Source organism: Notolepis coatsorum (genome assembly GCF_963971535.1).
Source record: "Notolepis coatsorum genome assembly, chromosome: 6".
In the NCBI taxonomy this organism is placed as follows: Eukaryota; Metazoa; Chordata; class Actinopteri; order Aulopiformes; family Paralepididae; genus Notolepis; species Notolepis coatsorum.
In genome coordinates, this window is record NC_140170.1 from 81,960,415 (window position 1) to 81,982,902 (window position 22,488).

A 22,488-nucleotide genomic window follows, 5' to 3' on the forward strand; every position below is an offset into this window, starting at 1 on the left:
GTAGTTGACCTAGTTGTTAGCTTAAGCTAGTTAGCTGTGGTTATCTACAAACATGTAGATGAGACTAATCGAGAACATGGCTAACTGTTGGGAATTCTAAGGTACATCTTATTTAAGCATGTAAAATGGCAACTAATCAATTCAATCAATTAGATTACCAATATTATATCAACATGAAAATTTGAAAGGGAACATAATAGTATTTTATTTGAGTATTTACTATTGTAATATTAGTAGCCAATTAATTTGCAGCCCGTCCTAGGTTCTGATTGGCTCTCTAGGTTAGCACTTTAGCTTCTGATGCTGTGGTGGGCACTAGTCCTAACATTGCTAACTAAACTTTTAGTCAGAGAAAAAACATCACGAGTCACGACTATTTAAGTCCACGTGCTGTAAGGAATCAGGAATACGGAAAGCACATTGTCTTGTAATAGAATAACTGAAATCACTGCAAGAACTAGTATAGGCTAGCTAGCCCTCATGAACCGGCACACACCAACAGTAGAATATGCACTAGGCTACTGCACGCACCTGTCATGTTACTGTTGGTTCCTTCCACTTGAACTTCATCATCATTAGCAGCAGCAGCTACTCTAACGCCAGCCCTTCCTCTACTAAACATGTCTGTAATTTTAGAGCATTGTTCTGCGTCTTTTACTAGCAATTCTAGCTTTTTCAGCTCCACCCTTTCTTTTTTTGCATTCTCCATTTCTGCGCTTCTAGGCCTACTCGCGGTTGGGAGGAAACGTGAATCTCATTCACTGATGTCTCATGTCTCATTCAAGACTGGCTAACAAAAGCATGTCTTTCACTTAACACCAAGAAAACAGTGTGTATGATGTTCACAAAGTCACCAGTAGAGGTCACTCACTCTAATGTGTTTCTGGGAGAGGCGGAGCTGGACATTGTACATTAATTCAAGTATCTTGGGGTCACATTGGACTCTACATTGACCTTCAAAAAGTAATGTGAAGAAAGTGACAAACACAGTCAAGTTTAACATCGAAAACTTCAGGCAGATCAGGCCCTGCCTGCCAGTTAATGCTGCAAGGATGTTTCTGCATTCAATGATTTTATCACACATCGAGTACTGTTTTATCAACTGGTCTCTTTCATATGTCACTACTCTTACACCAATAGAATTACTCTACAAAAAAGCCATAAAAGTATTTGATAGGAAACCAATTTCATTTCATCACTGTAATGTTTTAGAAAAACATAACATGCTAAGTTTCGAGAATTTCCAAGTTTTCAAATATACTTGCTTCATGTACAAGGTTCTGCATGGACTTGCCCCTCCCCCATTGAATGAGTTCATCCAACAGAAAGCAGACACTGGCATTACCACCAGGGCCATCAGTAGAGGGGACTGTAAGGTGCCTTTTCGGTATACTACCATTGCAAAAACTGTGTTCTCTGTTAAAAGTGGTAACTACTGGAATAGCCTACCAGTTGTGATTAGAGAGTGCCCTACATACTCCATGTTCAAGACCCATCTTAAACTGCATCTTAAGGCAAACCAGAACTGTGATCATTTTTAATCTGATTTAGTTTATGCAACTTGTTTATTGTTTTATTGCCGGCCCACACACTGGCCCACAAACCGGCCCACATAATGGCCCACACACCGGCCCACATACGGCCCACACACTGGCCCACACACTACACCGGCCCACACACTACACCGGCCCACACACCGGCCCACACACTGGCCCACACACTGGCCCACACACCGGCCCACACACTGGCCCACACACGGGCCCACACACCGGCCCACACACCGGCACACACACTGGCCCACATTAGTGGCCCACACACCGACTCACACACCGGCCCACACACCGGCCCACAGACTGGCCCACATACTGGCCCACACACCGGCCCACACACTGGCCCACATTAGTGGCCCACACACCGACTCACACACTGGCCCACACACCGGCCCACAGACTGGCCCACATACTGGCCCACACACCGGCCCACACACCGTCCCACATACTGGCCCACACACCGGCCCACACACTGGCCCACATTAGTGGCCCACACACCGACTCACACACCGTCCCACATACTGGCCCACACACCGGCCCACACACCGTCCCACATACTGGCCCACACACCGGCCCACACACTGGCCCACATTAGTGGCCCACACACCGACTCACACACTGGCCCACACACCGGCCCACACACTGGCCCACATTAGTGGCCCACACACCGACTCACACACTGGCCCACACACTGGCCCACACACTGGCCCACACACCGGCCCACATTAGTGGCCCACACACTGGCCCACACACTGGCCCAAAAAAAAAGTTAAAAGAAAAGTAAAAAAAAAAAAAAAAAAATATTTGGACCAGCCCACTTTGGTTCCGGCCCATCGGGATTCGTCCCGAACGTCCCGATGGCCAGTCCGCCACTGCCGTATGCTATAATGCCATGTATGTAAAGCGCTTTGAGATGCCTAATGTAAGGTGCTATATAAAATAAATTTATTATTATTATTAGTGCTGTCAGGCGATTAAAAAAATTTATCTAATTAATTACAGGATTTGTAATTAATTAATCTAATTAATCGCATTTTAATCACATAACCATTTTATGCCTGATATTCTATATTATATAATCATATTTCAAATTGCATGTGTCCGGATGGCAGAATTCAGTACTGTATCTACAAAACCTTCTGTTTAATCATCTTCCATCTATTAATTTGCTTAGATTTTTCAGGTCTGGTCAATTTGAGCATGGTGTTATTCACAGTCAAAAAATATTGATATTCTCATTTGGTTCATTACAATTTACTCAAAATAAAATTTTCATTCAATCAATCACAGCGCAGATTGAGTGATTGAATGAAAATGTTATTTTTTTTTTAAACTTAAATTTTTTATTAACAGTTTTTAGACAGACAGCACTTACAAAAAATAAATAATAAAAAATAAAGAAACTAGCATCACAATAAAAACAAAAAGAAAAAACAGTGCACATAAATATTTACATGAATGAAAATGTTATTAACAGATTGCAGAATGGGTATACAGTACGGCTCAATACACACAATTGTTAAGGGGATGCAGATCAGAGAAAGACTTTCGTCTTGTTTACATCAGGGTACCCCATTTTCAATTCATAATGAATTGTAAGTAAGGGTGCAACTTGCACTGTGCAATCCATTCTTTGTGGATCTAGCCCACAGTATTTCTGACACTGGGAATACATTCCCTGAGATTCATAGATGTCCCTAGAATCAGATACCAAGAACATGCAAATGGACCATATTAAAAAAAAAAATCTGTAAATGTGTATTCTACATTCTTATGGAATGAATGAGATACAAAAAAAAAAAAAAAAAAAAAATTGTAATTAATTTTGAGTTAATTTTCATAACGCGATAATTTGCTGTGTAATTAATTAATCTAATTAACGCGATAAACTGACAGCTCTAATTATTATTAGTCCAGGCCCGCTGAGAGGTGCGCCAACTCATCTTCACTATCAAGTCAGGTCAAGTTAAATGTATTTATAAAGCACATTTCATACACAGAGGCGATCCAAAGTGCTGTACACAAAAAATGACAAAAAGAAGGCGCAGCTTATTAAAAAAATAATGATTCTCTGGAATTTAAAGATATATAAAAGGAACACAGAAGCGTACAGTATAAAAGCGGTACATTCTCACAAATCGATTTTCAGTGCATTAAAATAAACAAAACAAAACAAAAGTTCAGTCCAAAGCAGCAGTTAAAAGCCTATTCTTAAAAATAGGCAGAGTTGGGGCAGATCTAAGATATTCTGGCAGTTTATGCCAGCTGTGTGCGGCATAGTAGCAGAATGTGGCTTCACCATGTTTTGGTCCTAGGAACAGTTAGCAAACTAGAAACACTGGCCTGACTGAAACATTTTCTTTTTATTAGGGATGCTCGATATTGGCTTTTTTACCGATATCGATATACTGATATTGTCCAACTCTTAATTTCCGATACCGATATCAACCGATATCACATTTTAATGCCGATATCGGCCGATAATAGCGGACATCATTTCTATAGAAATGTAAAAAAAAAAAAAAATTGAAAACCGATACCGATATTTTCCGATATCACATTTTAATGCCGATATCGGCCGATAATATCGGTAGGCCGATAATATCGGACATCCCTACTTTTTATATATCTAATTAATTTGCAGGCCACCTTTCCACAGGAAAACTCACACTGCTCACAATTTTTATTTCAACCTTTATTTAAAATCGTAAGCTTCTGAGGTTTCCCTCATTTACAGAAAGATGATTGTACAAATGTAAACAGTACATAATAAAAGCAATATTCACAATGGTCAGTCCGGGCCTGAATACAGCTGACAAAGATTTGATTTTGGATCGAAATGTTGTGAACACCTTTTTTAAGTGAAAAACAAGAGTTGTGAGCCCTTCTTCATGATATTAATTTATGATCACATAAGATTAGTTGTAGTACTGTACAGTACTGTAGTAATTGTGTTCTTAATGGAAAGAAATCTCTCTTCCTAAACTGCGTAGTTTAAGCTTAGAATTAATGTGTTTTGTCTACTGGTTGTGGCTGACAGAATCCGTGGCCCTTGTTGCTGTGATTATTGTCATCGTGGTGATATGGGGAATCCCTACCGGTCCAACCAGCATTCAGGACAGAGCCAAATATATTCGTCGCATTATAGGTGAGGTTATTTCTCATGGTCTCTTTTCATTATTAGTTACAGACTGATTCAGCATCATCATATTAATGCCCAGTGTTTTTTTCTCCAGGAGTTCCATATGAGAAAAAGGTCATCATCACCACCAGTGAGTGTATTTTGGAAAATCTGGTCAATTTCACATCATCATATTCCACAAATATGAAGAACCATATAGGTCCATTTTAGGTTTTTCAGTTGAACAATGTTTTCCAAAGTAATTATGTAAAGTGAAATAAAAAAAATAATACTAATCGTTTACTGTCTTGTACAGTATAGTATGCACTCTGCTACTAATCTACCTTGCCTATATTATTGCCTACTATGCTAATATGTACTCAAGTCTGTAGCACTCAAGTTCGACACTGTTTGATGAACAATTTTACTTACCCTTAGCTGCCAGAGTTGCACCCTTCCTGCTGACTTGTTGTATTTCTTTGGATAAAAGCGTGAGCTAAATGACTACATGTAAAATGATGAGTTAGGGTGTTGCTCATACGTAGCTAAAGACAGTAGAAGTTACTAGTAGTAGTTACTTTTGGGTGATGTATCACGCTGTCCAAAAGATACATATCTGGATCTTTGTCGTTTCAAATGTATTTTAAATGTATTCACTGTAGTAAATTATTGAAATAGAAACATGTCAGAGCTCTGACCTCTGGACGTCATTTTCACAAAGCTTATACCGTATTCATGCATCTGCAGTCCTCATGTAAAACTGTGGCTTTTGTTGCTTTGTGATCATTCCTATGATCAATTCTGTGATCAACCCTGCTGTGTTTTATTTCAGCCACACCTACACGCAAACCAAAATGCAACCTCTCCAGGAACTGTCCCAAGGACCACTTTGCTTTCCACATCACAAGTGGAGCATCTCACGTGGTCGGGCCTAAGATCTGCTTCGAAGATCAAATGTACGTGTTACTATTAGAATGTATTGTCATTATACAGCATGGGTACAGTACAGCGAAAAGGAAGTTTGGCATCTAATCAGAGTGCACATGTAACAGTAAAGTGCAATAGTGATATACAATGTATACAGGTGATTAAACAGGGTATAAAATATATAAATTAGTACTAAGTGTAGTGCTAATCAGATGTATACAGTTGTAATATTAATATGTACAGTGATACAGGTATAAAGACACTATGGTAGTAAGTCGTACTGGCCAGCAGCGTAACTATAAGAGTAGGTAAGGGATACAGTATGTACATATATATATATATATATATATATATATAAGTAGGTATATACTGTAGAAGAATTATATGCAGGTAAATTCAGACAGATATGTATATATGTGGTAAATAGAAATATATAAATGTCTATATACATACCGTACATGCTATCATATAGAGTTACATATATATTAAAGTATTATTAGAAGAAAAAAATGTTTTACTCATGGTGAATAATGTAAACACTAATTGACGTTGTATTGTCTCAACAGCATCATGAGTACTGTGATGAATAATGTGGGAACAGGACTAAATATTGTGGTGGTGAACGGTGAGTAGGCTACAGTATGTAAACGTTTTCGTACCGTAAGTGATGAAAACAAGATTTAATTTGTTTGTCATTGTGGGGACATTTGTCGGTTTGCTATGGTTATGGAAGTTAGGAACTATTTTAGTGTCAGGTTATGGTTAGAGTTTGGTTAAAGTTAGGAACTATTTTAGTGTCATGTTATGGTTAAAGTTAGGTTAAAGTAAAGGAACTATTTTAGTCAGGTTATATTATCATACTGGCCAATCGCGTCTCGCTGTTCGCCATAATGAGATGACTCTTATCTCCTAGCACCCACTGTGCTCATGAACAAACAATTGCACCCATGCACGTGACCAGGCCACGCCCCAGCGTCCTCCTATAAGATGCCGGACATGGTCACACTCCCCCTTCCTCTTTTTTTGTTTCCAACATGGACGCTGCAGTGCACTCCATGAACTAGTTGTTATGGAATGCAGAGAGAAATTACACAATGTTGGGTTTTCGCCGGAGATTCACCAGCCCCTGGAATCTTCTCGGCACATCCTAACAGCGCATCGGGCCTGTCCTGGGGTTTCCTCGTCTTGTGACAGCGGATCGAGGGACGTCGCGCGGCGGCTAGCTGTCGGGCTAGGTCGCGCACAGGTAGGGCCTGCGCTGTCAGGCATTAATGCTAGCATTTGTGATACTGCTCGTTGTCCTGTGAGACAGCCGAGTTGTGTATTGGCGCGAGGGGCAGGATATTTGGGAAAACATGGTCGTCATGACTCTGTTTTGGGTGTTTTCCCAGCTATCCTAGTGCGCGCGGCTAATGCTAATGCTACAATGCTGGGTCTCCGTTCTTGTTCCCCACCGAGGGCTGTCTTTTCTAAAAGGTCTTCCCTCCTCTTAACCATTCATGCTGACGGTCAATCGGTGTCTACTGTTGGGAGTTTTGACGGGGGCTTGTTTTACCATTTCATGGGTGGATGGGCTGAGGCCTAGGGCTGGTGTGCTTTTTGTGAGTATGAATTGTGTGCGGGACTGGTGTTTTTCTCTGGTCTGCATCCCCTTAACATTTGTGTGTATGGGCTAGCCCATTCTGCAGTGTGTTAGTGGAGTTTTCGTTCATTTATTAATTTACCCCTTCATGGGTGCACACCACAGTGGAGGTTGCTGCATTCCTACTAGTGAGGCAGTGCTTCACTAGTAGTAGTCTTTTGTTGCAGCCACCACTGGTGTGCTCCGTGCTTGTGAAGCAGGTGGCATCAGTCCTTTGCCTCTGACATGGTGGAATGGTGTCCCGCCCGGCCAACGCCATGAGGCGAGTCGGCCCGGCAGGTGGCTGGTGGGCTGTTAAGCCTATACCGCCAGGGTACAGAATTAGCAGCGACTAGCAACATTGTTCGAATTGCTGTTTTTTCTGTCAAAAATGGTGTCGGGTGGTGGGGCCTTCGCGCAAGGTTTTGAGGTTATTAGCTTTGACCTAGCCGCAAGCTATAACCGCAGGGAGGGCTAGGATGCTGTCAACGCTTGTTTACAGACATCTTGGTTGGATCAGTCTCCCCTTGAGGAGGAGAGACGTTTTTTTCTCTCCGCAGAGGGACTTTGGTCATTCTGCAGGAGCGCGGGCGGTATTTGACCTAGGCCCCACACCGCCTCACACTGCGCAGCCAGAGGTGAGGGCGCGGCCTCGCCAGCGGCTGTGGCGAGGCCCTCAACCAGCGGCCATGTTTTCCCCCGCCTGAGGTACCCTGGACACAAAGACAACAGGTGATCGCAAGGCCGACAGCCTTGGCGGCCGAGGGATCGGCTACATTAGATGAGCACGCCCTAAAAAAACATCGCCGTCTAGCTGTGTCTAGCTCGCTCTCCGGTTACTCCCCCCCCCAACACCAGCGGGATAAGGGCTCTGATTTGTTTCCTTTGGCTGCGGACCGCGTGCCTTCAATGAAGCGTAAGCGGCCCCACGTTTAGCTTCTCATGGGGACGGGCTGACGCCCAGTTGCTGGCTAGGCCTGGGTCTGTCCGTGAGAATGTTGTGCTGTCAAGCGGCTCCCACGCCACACGTTCCGTGTTTGGTGAGCCTGGTGTTGTGTCTGTCAACAACAAAGGTTGTCAGCGGGGGAGCTTGAGGCCCTTGGGGTCGCAGCGCGAGTTCCCCCAGCCCCGCCCTCACCAGGCCGGGTATCACGTTAGTGCCTCCCACGGCCGGAAGACCGGCGGTGGTCAGGCAGGCGCACGTAATTTGGGTGGTAGTAATATCACTGCAGGGCTACGGTGTGTAGGAACCCACCCTATCGGGCAGTGTGGGGACCTCACGCCTTGTATGTCCAGCTGTAGAACAGTTCCTCAGCAATCCATGCCGGGGAGGTGTTCAGTGGGGGAGCTTTTGTCACCCTGTGTGATGTCAGATTCCCCCGTATCAAACCGGCCCTTTCTGTTGGGGTCCCCCCTTGGGTGCGTTTGCCTCGTTGGTAGTGTCAGGGTCCGATATCCCGGCTCCGCACCTGTTGGCGGGTCCAGGGTTGGCAACGCACAGCGGGTGGGACCGGGCCGCCTATACGGTTCCTGGCGGACCAGCGCCAAGTGGCGGCGGGTGCGCTTGGGATTATCATCACATATGGCTGTAGCAGTGCCATATGTCGAGGTGGATGGAGAGAACGCTGAGGCGGGGACTTGTGTTTACACAACCCCACCCGTTTTCAGGTTTGGTACAGACCCTATTGTCGGGGTCAACAGCAGTGACAGCTCTGGCCGACGAGATCCAGTCTCTGTGGGTGAAGCAAGCGTGGCGTTTCCTCCCGGTATTCTCTGGTGCCTGAGAAATCGGGGGGGGGGGGGAAGGTTCAGAATGTTGACCGTCTCCCACCTGTTAGACGCTGTCAGGTGGGGGCCTGGTTCTCCATAGACCTGTAGGATGCGTATTCGCATCCTGATCTTCCATCCTAGGGCTTACCTACGCTTCCTTTGCAGGGCTTAGCGTACGAGTACCAGAGGCTGCCGTTCGGCTATTCTCTGGCTCCCGCATCTTCACCAAGTGCCTCTGCGTCGTCGGGGGTTACGAAGTGTATTCTGCCCTGGACGACGTTCTGGTCCTTGGCCGGTCAGAGTAGATCGCCAGGTCTCATACCAGGCACGTGGTGTCTCACCAGCCTGGGTTTTGCTGTAGACTGGAAGTAGAGTTCTCCTCTTCCCAGTCAACGGGTGGAGTACTTGGGCTTTTTCTAAGCTCAAGATCTATATGGGCATCCCTCTCAGAGCGGCGGCGAGTGGTTGGGTTCTCGGCGTGCTCAGGAGGTTCCGTCCTAGGACGGTTACGGCACTGTCCGTGATGCGCCTGCTGCTGGGGTCCCTCTTGGCCTCCTCTTCATGGGGAGGATGCAGTGGTGGTTTTTTCCAGTATGGAAATGGACCCGGTGTGAGACATATGGAAGCGGCTGAACGGTTCCCATGTCAGTACTGGGGGACCTCGTCTTCTGGGGAGGGTTTGGTGCCCTCACCTGCGGGGTCCCCTTGGGCAGCAGGCTGTCACACGTCACAGTCTTCACCGACGCCTCCCTCATGGGATGGGGGGGGGGGGGGGTGTGTCGGACCAACGCAGTAGGGGGCAGCTGCCATGCTGCCCGGTCTGCGCTACATTCAATGTGTTGGGATTGAAGGCAGTCCTTCTGGTCCTCAAACGGCTCGACCACCTTGTGGTGGGCAAGCCTGTTTTGGTCAGGACGGACAACACGACGTCAGCGTCGTATATTGTCGGACAGGGAGGAGTGCGCTCCCCCCGTCTGCACCGGGTGGCGGTCGGGCTCTGGCTATGGGCGTTCTCCATCTGCTCTGCCTGAGGGCTCTCCACATCCCTGGCAGGGTGAATGTGGGTGCAGGTGTGATATCGCGGGCGGTCCTCACCCTGACAAGTGGGGACTACGTCCAGACATAGTCGGGCAGGTCTGGGACCGATTCCGTGGCCGTCCGGGATTCTGTACGCTTCCCCCCCTTACACATGATAGCTCAGCTGTTGGGGCGGGTACCTCGGGAGCGCGGGACTTGGTCCTGGTCGTGCCGGGCCGGGGCTCAGCTGTGTGGTCTCCCCGGCCCTGATTCAGCTCTGTGTGGCCCCACCGTGGCCTGTTCCGTGGTCACCGATGGCCCTCTCTCAGGCACGCGGAACTCTGTTCTGCCTTCCTGTTCTGGGGCAGCCTCTAGGCTTGGCTGCTGACAGTGTGAATCTGGTGGGGATGCATCTTGACTATTCTATGGTTAACGCTATCCGGTACGCGCGTGCTCCGTCCTCTACCACGGGTTAAGCTGGGGAGTGGCGTATGGTCGAGTGTGGGGGCGGAACGTTGTTCAGCCACCCTCTCGTGGGACGTTCCTGCTTGGCGCGCTGCGTCTCAAGCCTGTGGAACGTTCTCTGTCTCCGAGTGGGACCTCCAACTGGTCCTGGGTTGGTTGTCGGAGGCCCCGTTTGAGCCTCTTGAGCAGGCGCCATTGGATATGCTGTCTTGGAGACCGCGTTCTTTTTGGCCATCACCTCCGCTAAACGCGTGGGTGAGCTGTGTGCTCTCGGTGCGGCCTGAGTGCCTGTCTATTCGGGCCAATAGCGGTGCGACTCTGAGGCCTAATCCAGTCTTCGTGCCAAAGAATATCCGGAGCTCTTTTCGCTCCAGGGATATTGTGATTCAGGCGTTTCATCCGCCTCCTCACGCTACATTTACATTTACATTTAGTCATTTAGCTGACGCTTTTATCCAAAGCGACTTACAAGTTCTGTGCGACAAGACAGCAAGAAGGGTATAACTCTATCAGCTGAGTAACAATGTTCATCAAAGTGTTGCGTGTTACAGTGTAGGTTAGTCTAACGCTAGTGGGTTAGAGGCGAGCCTTCATCTGTCGTGTCCTGTCCGTGCTTTGGGGGTTACCTCAGTCAAACTCGGGATCTCAGGGCTGCCGATCAACTTTTTGTAATTGTTACAGTGACCCTCGTGCAGGTAAGGCACTGTCCAAGCAGCGCCTGTCACATTGGTTGTGCGAGGGCATTGCCCTTTGCTACACGTTGGCTGTACAGGTCCCCCTTGGAGGTGTCAGGGCGCACTCCACTCGTGGAGTGGCGGCCTCTGCCGCCTTGTTAGGGGGGCCTCGGTGGAGGACATCTGTGCTGCGGCCTCCTGGTCCTCCCCGGGTCCCTTTGTTAAGTTTGACCTCATGGACATGACTGGGGATTCCGTCTCCCAGGCGGTTCTGACGTCTGGGACCTCCCCTGCGTCCCGCCTGTCGGTGGGTTAGCAGGGGTGTGGGTGTGTGCCACGGGGTGATGTGTCACATGTGGTCCCGCCTGTACTGTTGCCTTATAGGGGTTTCTGGTTCCCTTTTTTTTCGCACTTTGGTGGAGTTGACTGCCTCCCCCCCCTTCGCTAGGACGGGCGGGTGGACGGGACTCTCCTCCCCCCTAGTAGTAGGGCTTGCGGGCCCTCAGGGGGTACACTTGTCGGGCCACGCGTCTGCTCTGCCCCATATCTCATTATGGCGAAGAACGCGACGCGATTGGCCAGTATGATAATATAACAAAAGGTTATCCTGTGCCGACCAACTGGCCCCGGTATTCACTGACATCTTTAACCTGTCCTTAGAACAGGCTGTCATCCCCACCTGTCTGAAGAAGTCCACCATCATCCCTGTACCCAAAAAATCTACGCCCGCTTGCCTCAACGACTACTGCCCTGTAGCCCTCACCTCCATAGCCATGAAGTGCTTTGAGAAGCTAGTGAAGGGCTACATCTGTTCCTCCCTCCCCATCAACCTGGACCCCCTGCAATTTGCATACCGCCCTAACAGATCCACGGAGGATGCCATAGCCCATGTGCTGCACACAGCAGCATCACACCTGGACAAGAGGCAGGGGAACTATGTGAGAATGCTGTTCATTGACTACAGCTCAGCATTCAATACCATAGTCCCCTCCAAACTCATAGCCAAGCTCAGGGACCTGGGCTTGAACTATGACCTCTGCCAGTGGGTCTTGGACTTCCTGACGGGCAGACCCCAGGTGGTAAGAGCAGGCAACTGCACCTCATCATCCATCACGCTCAACATAGGGGCCCCCCAGGGCTGTGTTCTGAGCCCCCTCCTCTACTCCCTGTACACACATGACTGCGTGGCACAGCGGAACAACAACACAATCATCAAATTTGCTGATGACACAGTAGTGGTGGGCCTGATCTCTGCCAACGACGAGAGGGCCTACCTGGAAGAGGTAGAGAATCTGTCACAGTGGTGTCAGGAGAACTGCCTCTCCCTGAACGTCAGCAAAACAAAAGAAATGATTGTGGACTTCAGGAGGTCGGGGGTCAAGGACTACAGCCCCCTCAGCATCGACGGGGCACCGGTTGAGAGAGTGAACAGTTTCAAGTACCTCGGAGCCCACATATCCGAGGACTTGACATGGACCACACACATTGACAGTGTTGTGAAGAAGGCACGACAACGCCTCTACTTCCTCAGGCGCCTAAGGAAGTTCCAAGTCAGTCAGAAGATCCTTAGGAACTTCTACTCATGTACAATCGAGAGCATCCTGACTGGCAACATCACCTCCTGGTTTGGGAATAGCACTGCACAAGACCGTAGCAGACTACAAAGAGTGACACGTTCAGCCGAACGCACAATTGGAGGGGGGCTTCCCACCCTCCAGAACATTTACAACAACCGGTGCAGGGGGAAGGCTAAGAGAATCATCAAGGACTCCAGCCACCCGAACAACTGCCTCTTTGAACTGCTGCGGTCAGGCAAGCGATACCGGAGTCTTAAGGCGAGCACAGAAAGACTCAGAAGAAGCTTCTATGCCCAGGCCATCAGGCTGCTCAACGAACAATAAACACTATGCAACAACCATCAAATGCACACAGCACACACATCCACACGCACACACTCACTTTAAACAAACCACTCACTGCAGCACCCACTTTACACACTTTAGAACACCTAAACACACTTTACACTTTATATTTATTGGTAAAGGATTTGCACTACAACTCGTACACCTTACTGTAAATTGTACCTAAATTGTACCTCATCCCATTTCTGCTCTGCACTATATAGTATTGTATATTAGTACATTGCATAGTATATTGTATGGTAACTCAGTTACTTCTATTCTGCATCGAACATTGTACATATGTCTATACTGAACACTGTGACCTCTATTTTTACTTCTATTTTACATGCTATACTATTTTATTTCATACTTATCTTGTCTAACACAGTCTCTGGAGCGAAACAGTAAGAAGCATTTTGTATAAAAGTATTCTGTACTTCTGTATGACAACTATTAAAGAAACTTGAAACTCCTATAACCTAGTTATATGAATACTGGCTGAGCGTCTCGCTCTTAGCGCCCTGAGGTCCCTTGGTTGGGTTTTCAATGTTGGAAACTTTTTTTTCCGAGGAAGGGGGAGTGTGACCATGTCCGGCGTCTTATAGGAGGACGCTGGGGCGTGGCCTGGTCACGTGCATGGGTGCAATTGTTTGTTCATGAGCACAGTAGGTGCTAGGAGATAAGCGTTATCTCATTATGGCGAAGAGCGAGACGCTCAGCCAGTATTCATATAACTAGGTTATAGGATAACCTTTCGTTATGGTTAGAGTTAGGTTAAAGTAAAGGAACTATTTTAGTGTTGGGTTAGAGTTAGGTTAAAGTAAAGGAACCATTTTAGTGTCAGGTTGACATTGTCTTGTCTCACGCCTCATTCGCCTTATAAGGAGCAGGCGGGGCATGTCTGTATGAAAATGTATTGAGCGAGAACGCGCGTTTGAGTTTAAGAATGAGTGGGATTCATCATTCAACACACCTGGGTAAGAACAGATTTGGATGTTAAGAACGGGTTGATGAATGCGGCGGTGGCTTTTCTTATTTTTTCTTTTCAGACTGTTAAGAAAATATATAAGAAAAATATATAAGAGTATTGGTGAATGAGGCCCAATAACTGTCAAACAAAATGAATGTGTGCAAAACTAGAGTTTTTGCATGTGTGAGGTTATGTGCAAAATAGATCAGCATTGTTTTTTTGGTGAAGTGCCCCTTTAATAATACTTTTTTTATATTTATTTATCTTAGGTGAAACTGGAACGGTTGAAAAAACTCAATACCTCAATATGATTCATGGAAGTAAGAATGCTGCCCCTTTCTCTCTCCCTTTCTCTCTCTCTCCCTTCCTCTGTTTTAAAATGTCAACATTTATCGAAATCCCAATTTGTCACGGCTAGACGTATTGAACGCAATATGCAGATAAGAGAAAGGCAGACAGGCCTCGTTAAAAAAGGGTAGTCAGGTATCCGGGCAGGAATTGAGTGACACGGGGGGAGTCCAGGGAGTGTGTGTGGGCAGGGTAGTCAGACGGGCAGGGGTCAATAATATAACGGGTACTCAGGTAATAAGGGGGAGTAGGCAGGTTGAGGTCCTCATACGTCCAGGAAAAGGCAAGGAGAATAGTCAGGCAGGCGGAGGTCAGAACACGTTATCCAAGCACAAGATCAGGGTGGAGAGCCAGGTATCAGAGAGAGAGAGAGAGAGAGAGAGAGAGAGAGAGAGAGAGAGAGAGAGAGAGAGAGAGAGAGAGAGAGAGAGAGAGAGAGAGAGAGAGAGAGAGAGAGAGAGAGAGAGAGAGAGAGAGAGAGAGAGAGAGAGAGAGAGAGAGAGAGAGAGAGAGAGAGAGAGAGAGAGAGAGAGAGAGAGAGAGAGAGAGAGAGAGAGAGAGAGAATTTAAATGAAAGGTGATTTTTTTAAAAATATTAAGAAAATGTCTGTGTTCTCTGTTTAAAATAAAAGATTCTGAGAACATTCTGGCATACCTGAAGGAGATCAAGCCTGGAATGATTGTTTTGGCGGCATCATTTGATGACATAACAATGAAGTAAGTCCATAGCTCAATGATTCATGAGCCAATACTATATTTCTTCTTCTTCTTCTTCTTCTTCTTCTTCTTCTTCTTCTTCTTCTTCTTCTTCTTCTTCTTCTTCTTCTTCTTCTTCTTCTTCTTCTTCTTCTTCTTCTTCTTCTTCTTCTTCTTCTTCTTCTTCTTCTTCTTCTTCTTCTTCTTCTTCTTCTTCTTCTTCTTCTTCTTCTTCTTCTTCTTCTTCTTCTTCTTCTTCTTCTTCTTCTTCTTCTTCTTCTTCATTAAAATACATTATGAAACTATCTGCCTGTGATAAGTTCAAGTTCAACCATAGATATATAACACTAGATGGCTTACCCGCGCTGCTGGCCAATGGAGACTGACGTTGCCACATGGCGGCCATTTTGTGAGGGTGGAGCACGCCCACTCATAACATGCATGTCTATGGTGCTATGTACTATTGAAATAACCATAGCTTGCAAAATGTTCAACCGTTTGGTTTGTTAAAAAACGTCAGAGATGTAGTTATTATACTGCATACTTATAATGGACTTTGATATGAAAAAAATTCTTCCAAGCAAGAATCATAGCCACGTTAATAACGTTTGTAATAAACCAAACCGTTTGTAAATCCGTCAAGATTTCAGCCAGTAAGGGCGATCGGGTGACGTAGCGGAGATTGTGCTCGTCACCAATGCAAGAGGCTGCGGTCTCGACTCCCGGAGTCAGCATTGCCTGGGGCTTGGGCCTGTTGTCATACTAACTCGTTTGGCTGGGTTAGGGGGAGGGAAGCCGTGGGTGTTAATCTGGCGTTGTGGACAGCGACACCTACAGGTCAGGTCTGGGCGCCTGCTCAGTGAAAGGCAGGAAATGGTGAAGGCAGCGTGACCTCCGACACGTTACACTTCGCCAATGAGAGTCCTCGCTGCCAGGTGAAAAGAGAGCCACTGGCTGTCTCCGCATGTGTCGGAGGAAGCATGCGGTGGACTTCAGGGTTCCCTTGTACCGACCAGTAGGGGGAACATGCACACAACGACCAGGTAGGGGAGGGGGGGGAATTGGCATAACGACTATATTGGGGGGGGAAAGCACAGAAAAATCTGAGAAAAAAAGAGGATAAAAAAAATAAGATTTCAGCGAGTTTGTGCAGATCATCACCTTAAAGCAGTAGTCCACCCTCGCAAGAGGGCCACCGGTGAAGTACGCGGGAGACTCTGCATTGAGCCATCTAATGTTATATATCTATGTGTTCAACCTGAACACCTTTTTCTACGTACTGTACTTCTTTCTCAGGATGACAGATGACATGAGGGACATATTTGATGGGATGGGAAGCACTTTAATCAAGCTGGTAAAATTCAGGGACAACTGGGTCTTCGCTGGGGGGGTTGGAGCAGCCGAGAAAAGCCCATTTGAGAAGGTGAGACCCTGTACCTCTCGGTTTGTTATGACGTTTGAACCAGCTAAACCATTTCAAATAAAAGTGGAAAGTAACAATTACATGTACTTTAGTACTGTAATTGAGTAGATTTATAAAAATAAATGTAACTTTTTTATTTTGTATTTTATTTGTACTGTTACAACAAAAAAAATATGTCAGTATCCTTTCCACCTCATAAGCATAGGAGGAGGATACGCTGAAACCAGCTAACGTCTTACTTCTTGTTCTCCATCCAGAGATCCGTTAATGATCCCAAGTCCAACATTTATGAAGACTGGCCAGGGGTCGTGGTGGTGGGGGGCTGTTTTCCCAGGAGGAAAGACTGACAAAGACATTCACCATGATATGGAATATTGATGACAAATGTTCCTTTTTTTATTTTTATTTATTTTTTTAGCTATCTTTTAGGGCCATTCAGAGATAACCGTAGAAAAAAGTTGCCAAATCCTTGTGGGGTAAGACTTTACAATAAGGGTACATTAATTAAAGGAACATTTCATTATTATTGCAACTGTTTACAACACACCTATCTATGACCCATGATTGTATGATTATTTATCTACATGTTACGATTTTCTTATATTAAAGTATATTTAGTTTTTAAGAATTGTAAAGGATAGGCAAAAAGAAGCATGTGCTTCAGCCTATTCCTTTTTTTGGTCATTGAGTTTGGATTTTGTGTGTGAGCTTACTTTGAATATGTACATTTGTGATTTTTATTTTTTTTTATTTTTATTTTGAAAGTCCACACAAGTGGACCGAAAATAAACTATTCATCATAGACTTTGCATAATAATAGGATGCGCGCACTTCGAAGCCCAAACGCCGTTTGACCGCGGTTGCCCAGCAGGCCAGCACTGCACTACTGATCATCATCATTTATTTATCTAACGTTAGCTAGCCTATATATTGTAGAATGTATCATAAACGATGTGCTACATTAGTTAGCTGATGCTCTTCACTTGGCAAAACCCCCTCTATCTTGACTGAGGTGTTTGAGAGAAGGACCATTGAGGGAAGATCCCCCCAGATGTCCCTTTATACAATTTTACATTTACTTTTACAATAAAAGTTGCTATGATTTAATTACCCTCTAAATGTGTTTACTTAAGCATGCTTCTTGTGTACATATTACACATTCATATTCAAATGTATCTTTTATGTTATTTGGAATGTGAATCCCTAGTATATCAACCGGCCTGTCAGTCAATATAATAAGTAATTTACTCAGCAGTGAAGCCTGTATCGTTCAAAGACCAATTTTTACATTTATCATAGTTTGGTTTGAAGATACTCAGTCAAGACATGACAGACATGATACAATCAGACTGGTTTGGAAGTTTGTGTCATCTGCTAGAGATTTTTGACTATAACATTACTAATATGTCAGTTGCTGTGATGAAGAAATTAGCAGACAATGGGCATCCTTGGTTCAGGCCTTTTGTCATTTGTTTCTGAAAAATACACACTATTCAAGATTTAACATGTTGGGTTACATATTTTCATCCACTTTATTTTTATTTTTTCAAAATATTTGTTATATATTGTTTTACACAATGGACAAAACATGACTCATTCTTTTCTACCCATCTCCTACAACCCAAGATCAGATACATTTTACATAGGCCTATATAGGGCTGTCTTAAATGCTTCGAAGCTTCGAACGTTCGATTCGATGGCACAAGCTTCGAACATAAAAAAATAAATCGAAGTTAAAAAAAAAAAAAATCAACATATTTTTTTTTTACTTCGATTTGTGTGTGTGTGTAGGTGTGTGTGTGTGTGTGTGTGTGTGTGTGAACTACCCATCCCAGTTAGGACAGCCGAATCCCGTCCAATCTTTCGCCGTCGACTAAAGACTCACTTCTTCAACCATTATCTGAAATGATAAAAAAAAAAAAAATCTAACCGTGACTAACCTTACTGTCATGCACTTGTCCTAATAAACTAACCTACACTGTAACACGCAACACTTTGATGAACATTGTTACTCAGCTGATAGAGTTGTACCCTTCTTGCTGTCTTGTCGTACAGAACTTGTAAGTCGCTTTGGATAAAAGCGTCAGCTAAATGACTAAATGTAAGTGTGTGTGTGTGTGTAGGTGTGTGTGTGTGTGCGCGCACCTTGTAGAATTCCACACATAAGAAAGAAAGATACTGGGATGAATAAACAAAATAGGAAATAAAATGTAGAAATGCATGCAATACATAAATAATGAATCTCCATATATGAAATATAACATTTAGATAAGGTGCTACTGAGATGTTTTGGTGAGTTCTTTGTTTTTTTGTGGAAGTTGCCCTTCTTAAAAATGCATGAACATTCACTGATAATTGGTCTGTAGTGGAGTCTACAAGGTCTACATTGCCGGACCATGTAGAATCCGGACCTTGTAGACTGACATAATTCTGTGCATAGTTTAGTCTACACAGGCCATATTTCAAATAATCAAAATCTTACTTCATTCATCTTAAACATTCTTGATTTGGGGGATTGGTAGTTCCCATGAAATCTGAAGTTGTTCAAACGACAGGGGCTACTTAATTAATTAATCCAACCCACTTTATTTATAGAGCACATTTAAAAACAACAACGTTTACGAAAGTGCTGTACAAGTCCCACAACATAAGATAAAAAAAACAAAAAAAAAAATATTAAAAAAAAAATCAAAACAATTTTTTTTTTTTTTTTTAAATTTTTTTTGAAGCTCCGAATTAAAATCGAAGCTCGGCCCCGAAGCTTCGATTGCCAAAAAAAGCTTCGAAGGTCAGCCCTAGGCCTATACATTGTTATATCAAACAAAAACGAAATATATGTGATTTAGTTTCCACAAATATGCAGTTATTACATGGTACAGATTAGAAAAAGCAGAAAAAAGGTCATCAAGTGCATTTTAACCCAGTAGAACCCACACCCATTTCTCCTTCAAGGAAAATTATGAGGGGCATAAGACTGACTAATAGCGGCCGCCATAGGCAGACTGTGTGTGTTAGAAAGAGAGAGAGAGAGAGAGCATGTGTGTTTGTCATGTGTGTGTGTGTTAGAGAGAGAGCATGTATGAGAGATCCAAAAGGACAAAGATCAACACTTAAATCCAAAGAGAGAGAGAGACACATTGGAAAGAAATTGAAATGCTATTTGGCCCTAAACAGAGAGTACACAGTGGCAGAATACCTGAGCACTGTGACTGAAGATCCTTGACTATGTACATACTCAGCGAGCACAGCCTAGCCATCGAGAAAGGCCGCCATAGGCAGACTGTGTGTGTTAGAAAGAGAGAGAGAGAGCATGTGTGTGTTTGTCATGTGTGTGTGTGTTAGAGAGAGAGCATGTATGAGAGATCCAAAAGGACAAAGATCAACACTTAAATCCAAAGAGAGAGAGAGAGAGAGAGAGAGAGACACATTGGAAAGAAATTGAAATGCTATTTGGCCCTAAACAGAGAGTACACAGTGGCAGAATACCTGAGCACTGTGACTGAAGATCCTTGACTATGTACAGACTCAGCGAGCACAGCCTAGCCATCGAGAAAGGCCGCCATAGGCAGACTGTGTGTGTTAGAAAGAGAGAGAGAGAGAGAGCATGTGTGTTAGAGAGAGAGCATGTATGAGAGAGAGAGAGAGCATGTGTGTTTGTCATGTGTGTTAGAGAGAGAGCATGTATGAGAGATCCAAAAGGACAAAGATCAACACTTAAATCCAAAGAGAAGAGGGTCTATACCAGAGAAACCAAAGCAGCAAGGAGCCAATGGCCGACATCAGCTAAATAGGCTAGCCAGGTACTGTGACACCAGGCCACACACAGCTTTGGCCAACGGCCCAACGCTACCCAAGCTACACAAACGACCAAGACATTCACACACAGCACATGTCGTATCTCCAAATGTTGTGAAGTAGCATATGTTTTGCCTGGAAAAAAACATCGTTATTAACAAAACATTCGGGAGGGGAAGGAAGTTAGAGTGGGGTAATGTCATGACATTTTCATTAATCTTACCTGCACCAAGGAACGCAGGGCGAAAGGCCGCAACACAGGTCTCCACGTTGACGAAAGGCCTCTCGCTGGCGGGACAAAATAAGCCAGAACCCCCTGCTATTCTCACGGCTAATGTCAATGGTCGACTCGTAGCACAAGCTAACAGCTAACTCTAGCCTAGGCTAACTGATAGCATCAAAGTAACGTGCGCAGCCGGCAGCTAGCCGGCAGCTAGCTACGACGTTAGCTGCTGGCTGCGCACGTTACTTTGATGCTATCAGTTAGCCAGTTAGCTCAACCCGGCTATCGCTAACCATTAGCTAACGCACTACCACTGAAACTACAACATGAGAAAAGCAATACAGGCGCTGACACCAGGCCACACACCGTTAGCTACTAACTCCATACTACAACAGGCTACAGCTAGTCGACCAGTTTGGCTCCAGAGAGAGAGAGAGAGAGAGAGATCCACGGCGGGAATATAATAATAGGTTGCATGAACTCACCATAACGCAGTATCAATGCCAATGGTAAAGTTGGAAGGAGACTTTCTTGGCCCATGGTGTAATTTCTTCTGATCCATGCTGCTTTTGAAAAGACATCCACTCGCTCCTCTGAATAGCGCTGAATTAGATCATCCCTCTACCTCGTGTGTCTTCTTCTTCTTCTTCTATTTGGTGTATTACGGCGGACGGGAGAAGAGCCCGGAAACACTATCCTAAAATCTGTAGAGCAGCAAAGCCGCAGAAACCGGAACACTGCAGTCTGCAGAGCCGCAGAGGCAGGAACAAGTCAGACACATTCTACAAACGTGTCTAATGTGAAATATATAAGCATATAAGCAAAACTAGATTTTAGGTCTGTGATGAAAAAGGGCCTCGCGGGAAGGGGGGCCTCGCAAAAAAAAAAAAAAAAAATCATTTTGCGAGGCCCCCCTTCCCGCGAGGCCCTGTGCGACCGCACTGCTCGCACACCCCCTGAGGCGGCCCTGACTACAGGGTACTACATGGCACTACATGGTACTACATGGTGCATGGTACTACAGGGTACTACATGGTACTACATGATACTACAGGGTACGACAGGATACTACATGGTACTACATGGTACTACATAGTACTACAGGATACTACATGGTACTACATGGTACTACATGGTACTACATGGCACTACAAGGTACTACATGGCACTACAGGGTACTACATGACACTACAGGGTACTATATGGTACTACAGGGTACTACATGGCACTACAGGGTACTACATGGTACTACAGGGTACTACAGGGTACTACATGGCACTATATGGTACTACATGGCACTACAGGGTACTACATGGCACTACAGGGTACTACATGGTACTACAAGGTACTACATGGCACTACAGGGTACTACATGGTACTACATGGCACTACAGGGTACTACATGGCACTACAGGGTACTACTACATGGCACTACAGGGTACTACATTGAAATATGACTGATATTTGTTTTAATATGCTTTGAACAATTGAACAATATAAAATATATTAACTAAATATCATTGAATCAGACAAATTAACTGAGCAGATCATAATAATTGTTCTTATTGTGACATATACGTCACATAACATTTTCATGAACATTTTAAGGTTATATGCCCGGTGTGACGTATGTGTCAGCGATTTTTATCGATTGTTTTCTTTATCATTTTGTTCAAGAAATGTGTTCACAACAGGTTATATATCATAAAGAACATGTTATGTAAGCATTATAATTCTTAAATGGGCAAATCTTATACCTTTTAGCAACAAGAATCTAGCTTTTGAATGCTAGCTACTTCTGTCAACTTAGTCACCACCATCAATCAGCATTGTGGAAAGGTGGTTATGGGAGCACAACATCACATGACCTGTCACATGACCCACCAGGATGTTCCACCGGTGTCCCTTTGGGACTTCATGAGGTAAAATCAACGAAAAAGCTTTTTATGGAAATGTCCAGAACATGTAAAGTACATGTGACACCTGC

At 44.8% G+C, this 22,488-nt stretch overlaps 1 protein-coding gene across 1 annotated transcript in view; it reads left to right on the forward strand.

Annotated features, from left to right (window-relative positions):
- The window catches only part of LOC311230995 (protein FAM3C), a 29,594-nt gene extending 12,004 nt beyond the window's left edge, over positions 1 to 17,590 (forward strand). The window contains exons 3-10 of the mRNA XM_084317461.1: positions 4,591 to 4,698; positions 4,787 to 4,822; positions 5,504 to 5,627; positions 6,165 to 6,223; positions 14,286 to 14,336; positions 14,997 to 15,081; positions 16,357 to 16,483; positions 16,741 to 17,590. Coding sequence (XP_084173587.1) covers positions 4,591 to 4,698; positions 4,787 to 4,822; positions 5,504 to 5,627; positions 6,165 to 6,223; positions 14,286 to 14,336; positions 14,997 to 15,081; positions 16,357 to 16,483; positions 16,741 to 16,830 — 680 coding nt within the window. The 3' untranslated portion in view covers positions 16,831 to 17,590. The remainder of the gene's footprint in view (positions 1 to 4,590; positions 4,699 to 4,786; positions 4,823 to 5,503; positions 5,628 to 6,164; positions 6,224 to 14,285; positions 14,337 to 14,996; positions 15,082 to 16,356; positions 16,484 to 16,740) is intronic.
- Positions 17,591 to 22,488: the final 4,898 nt, after the last annotated feature.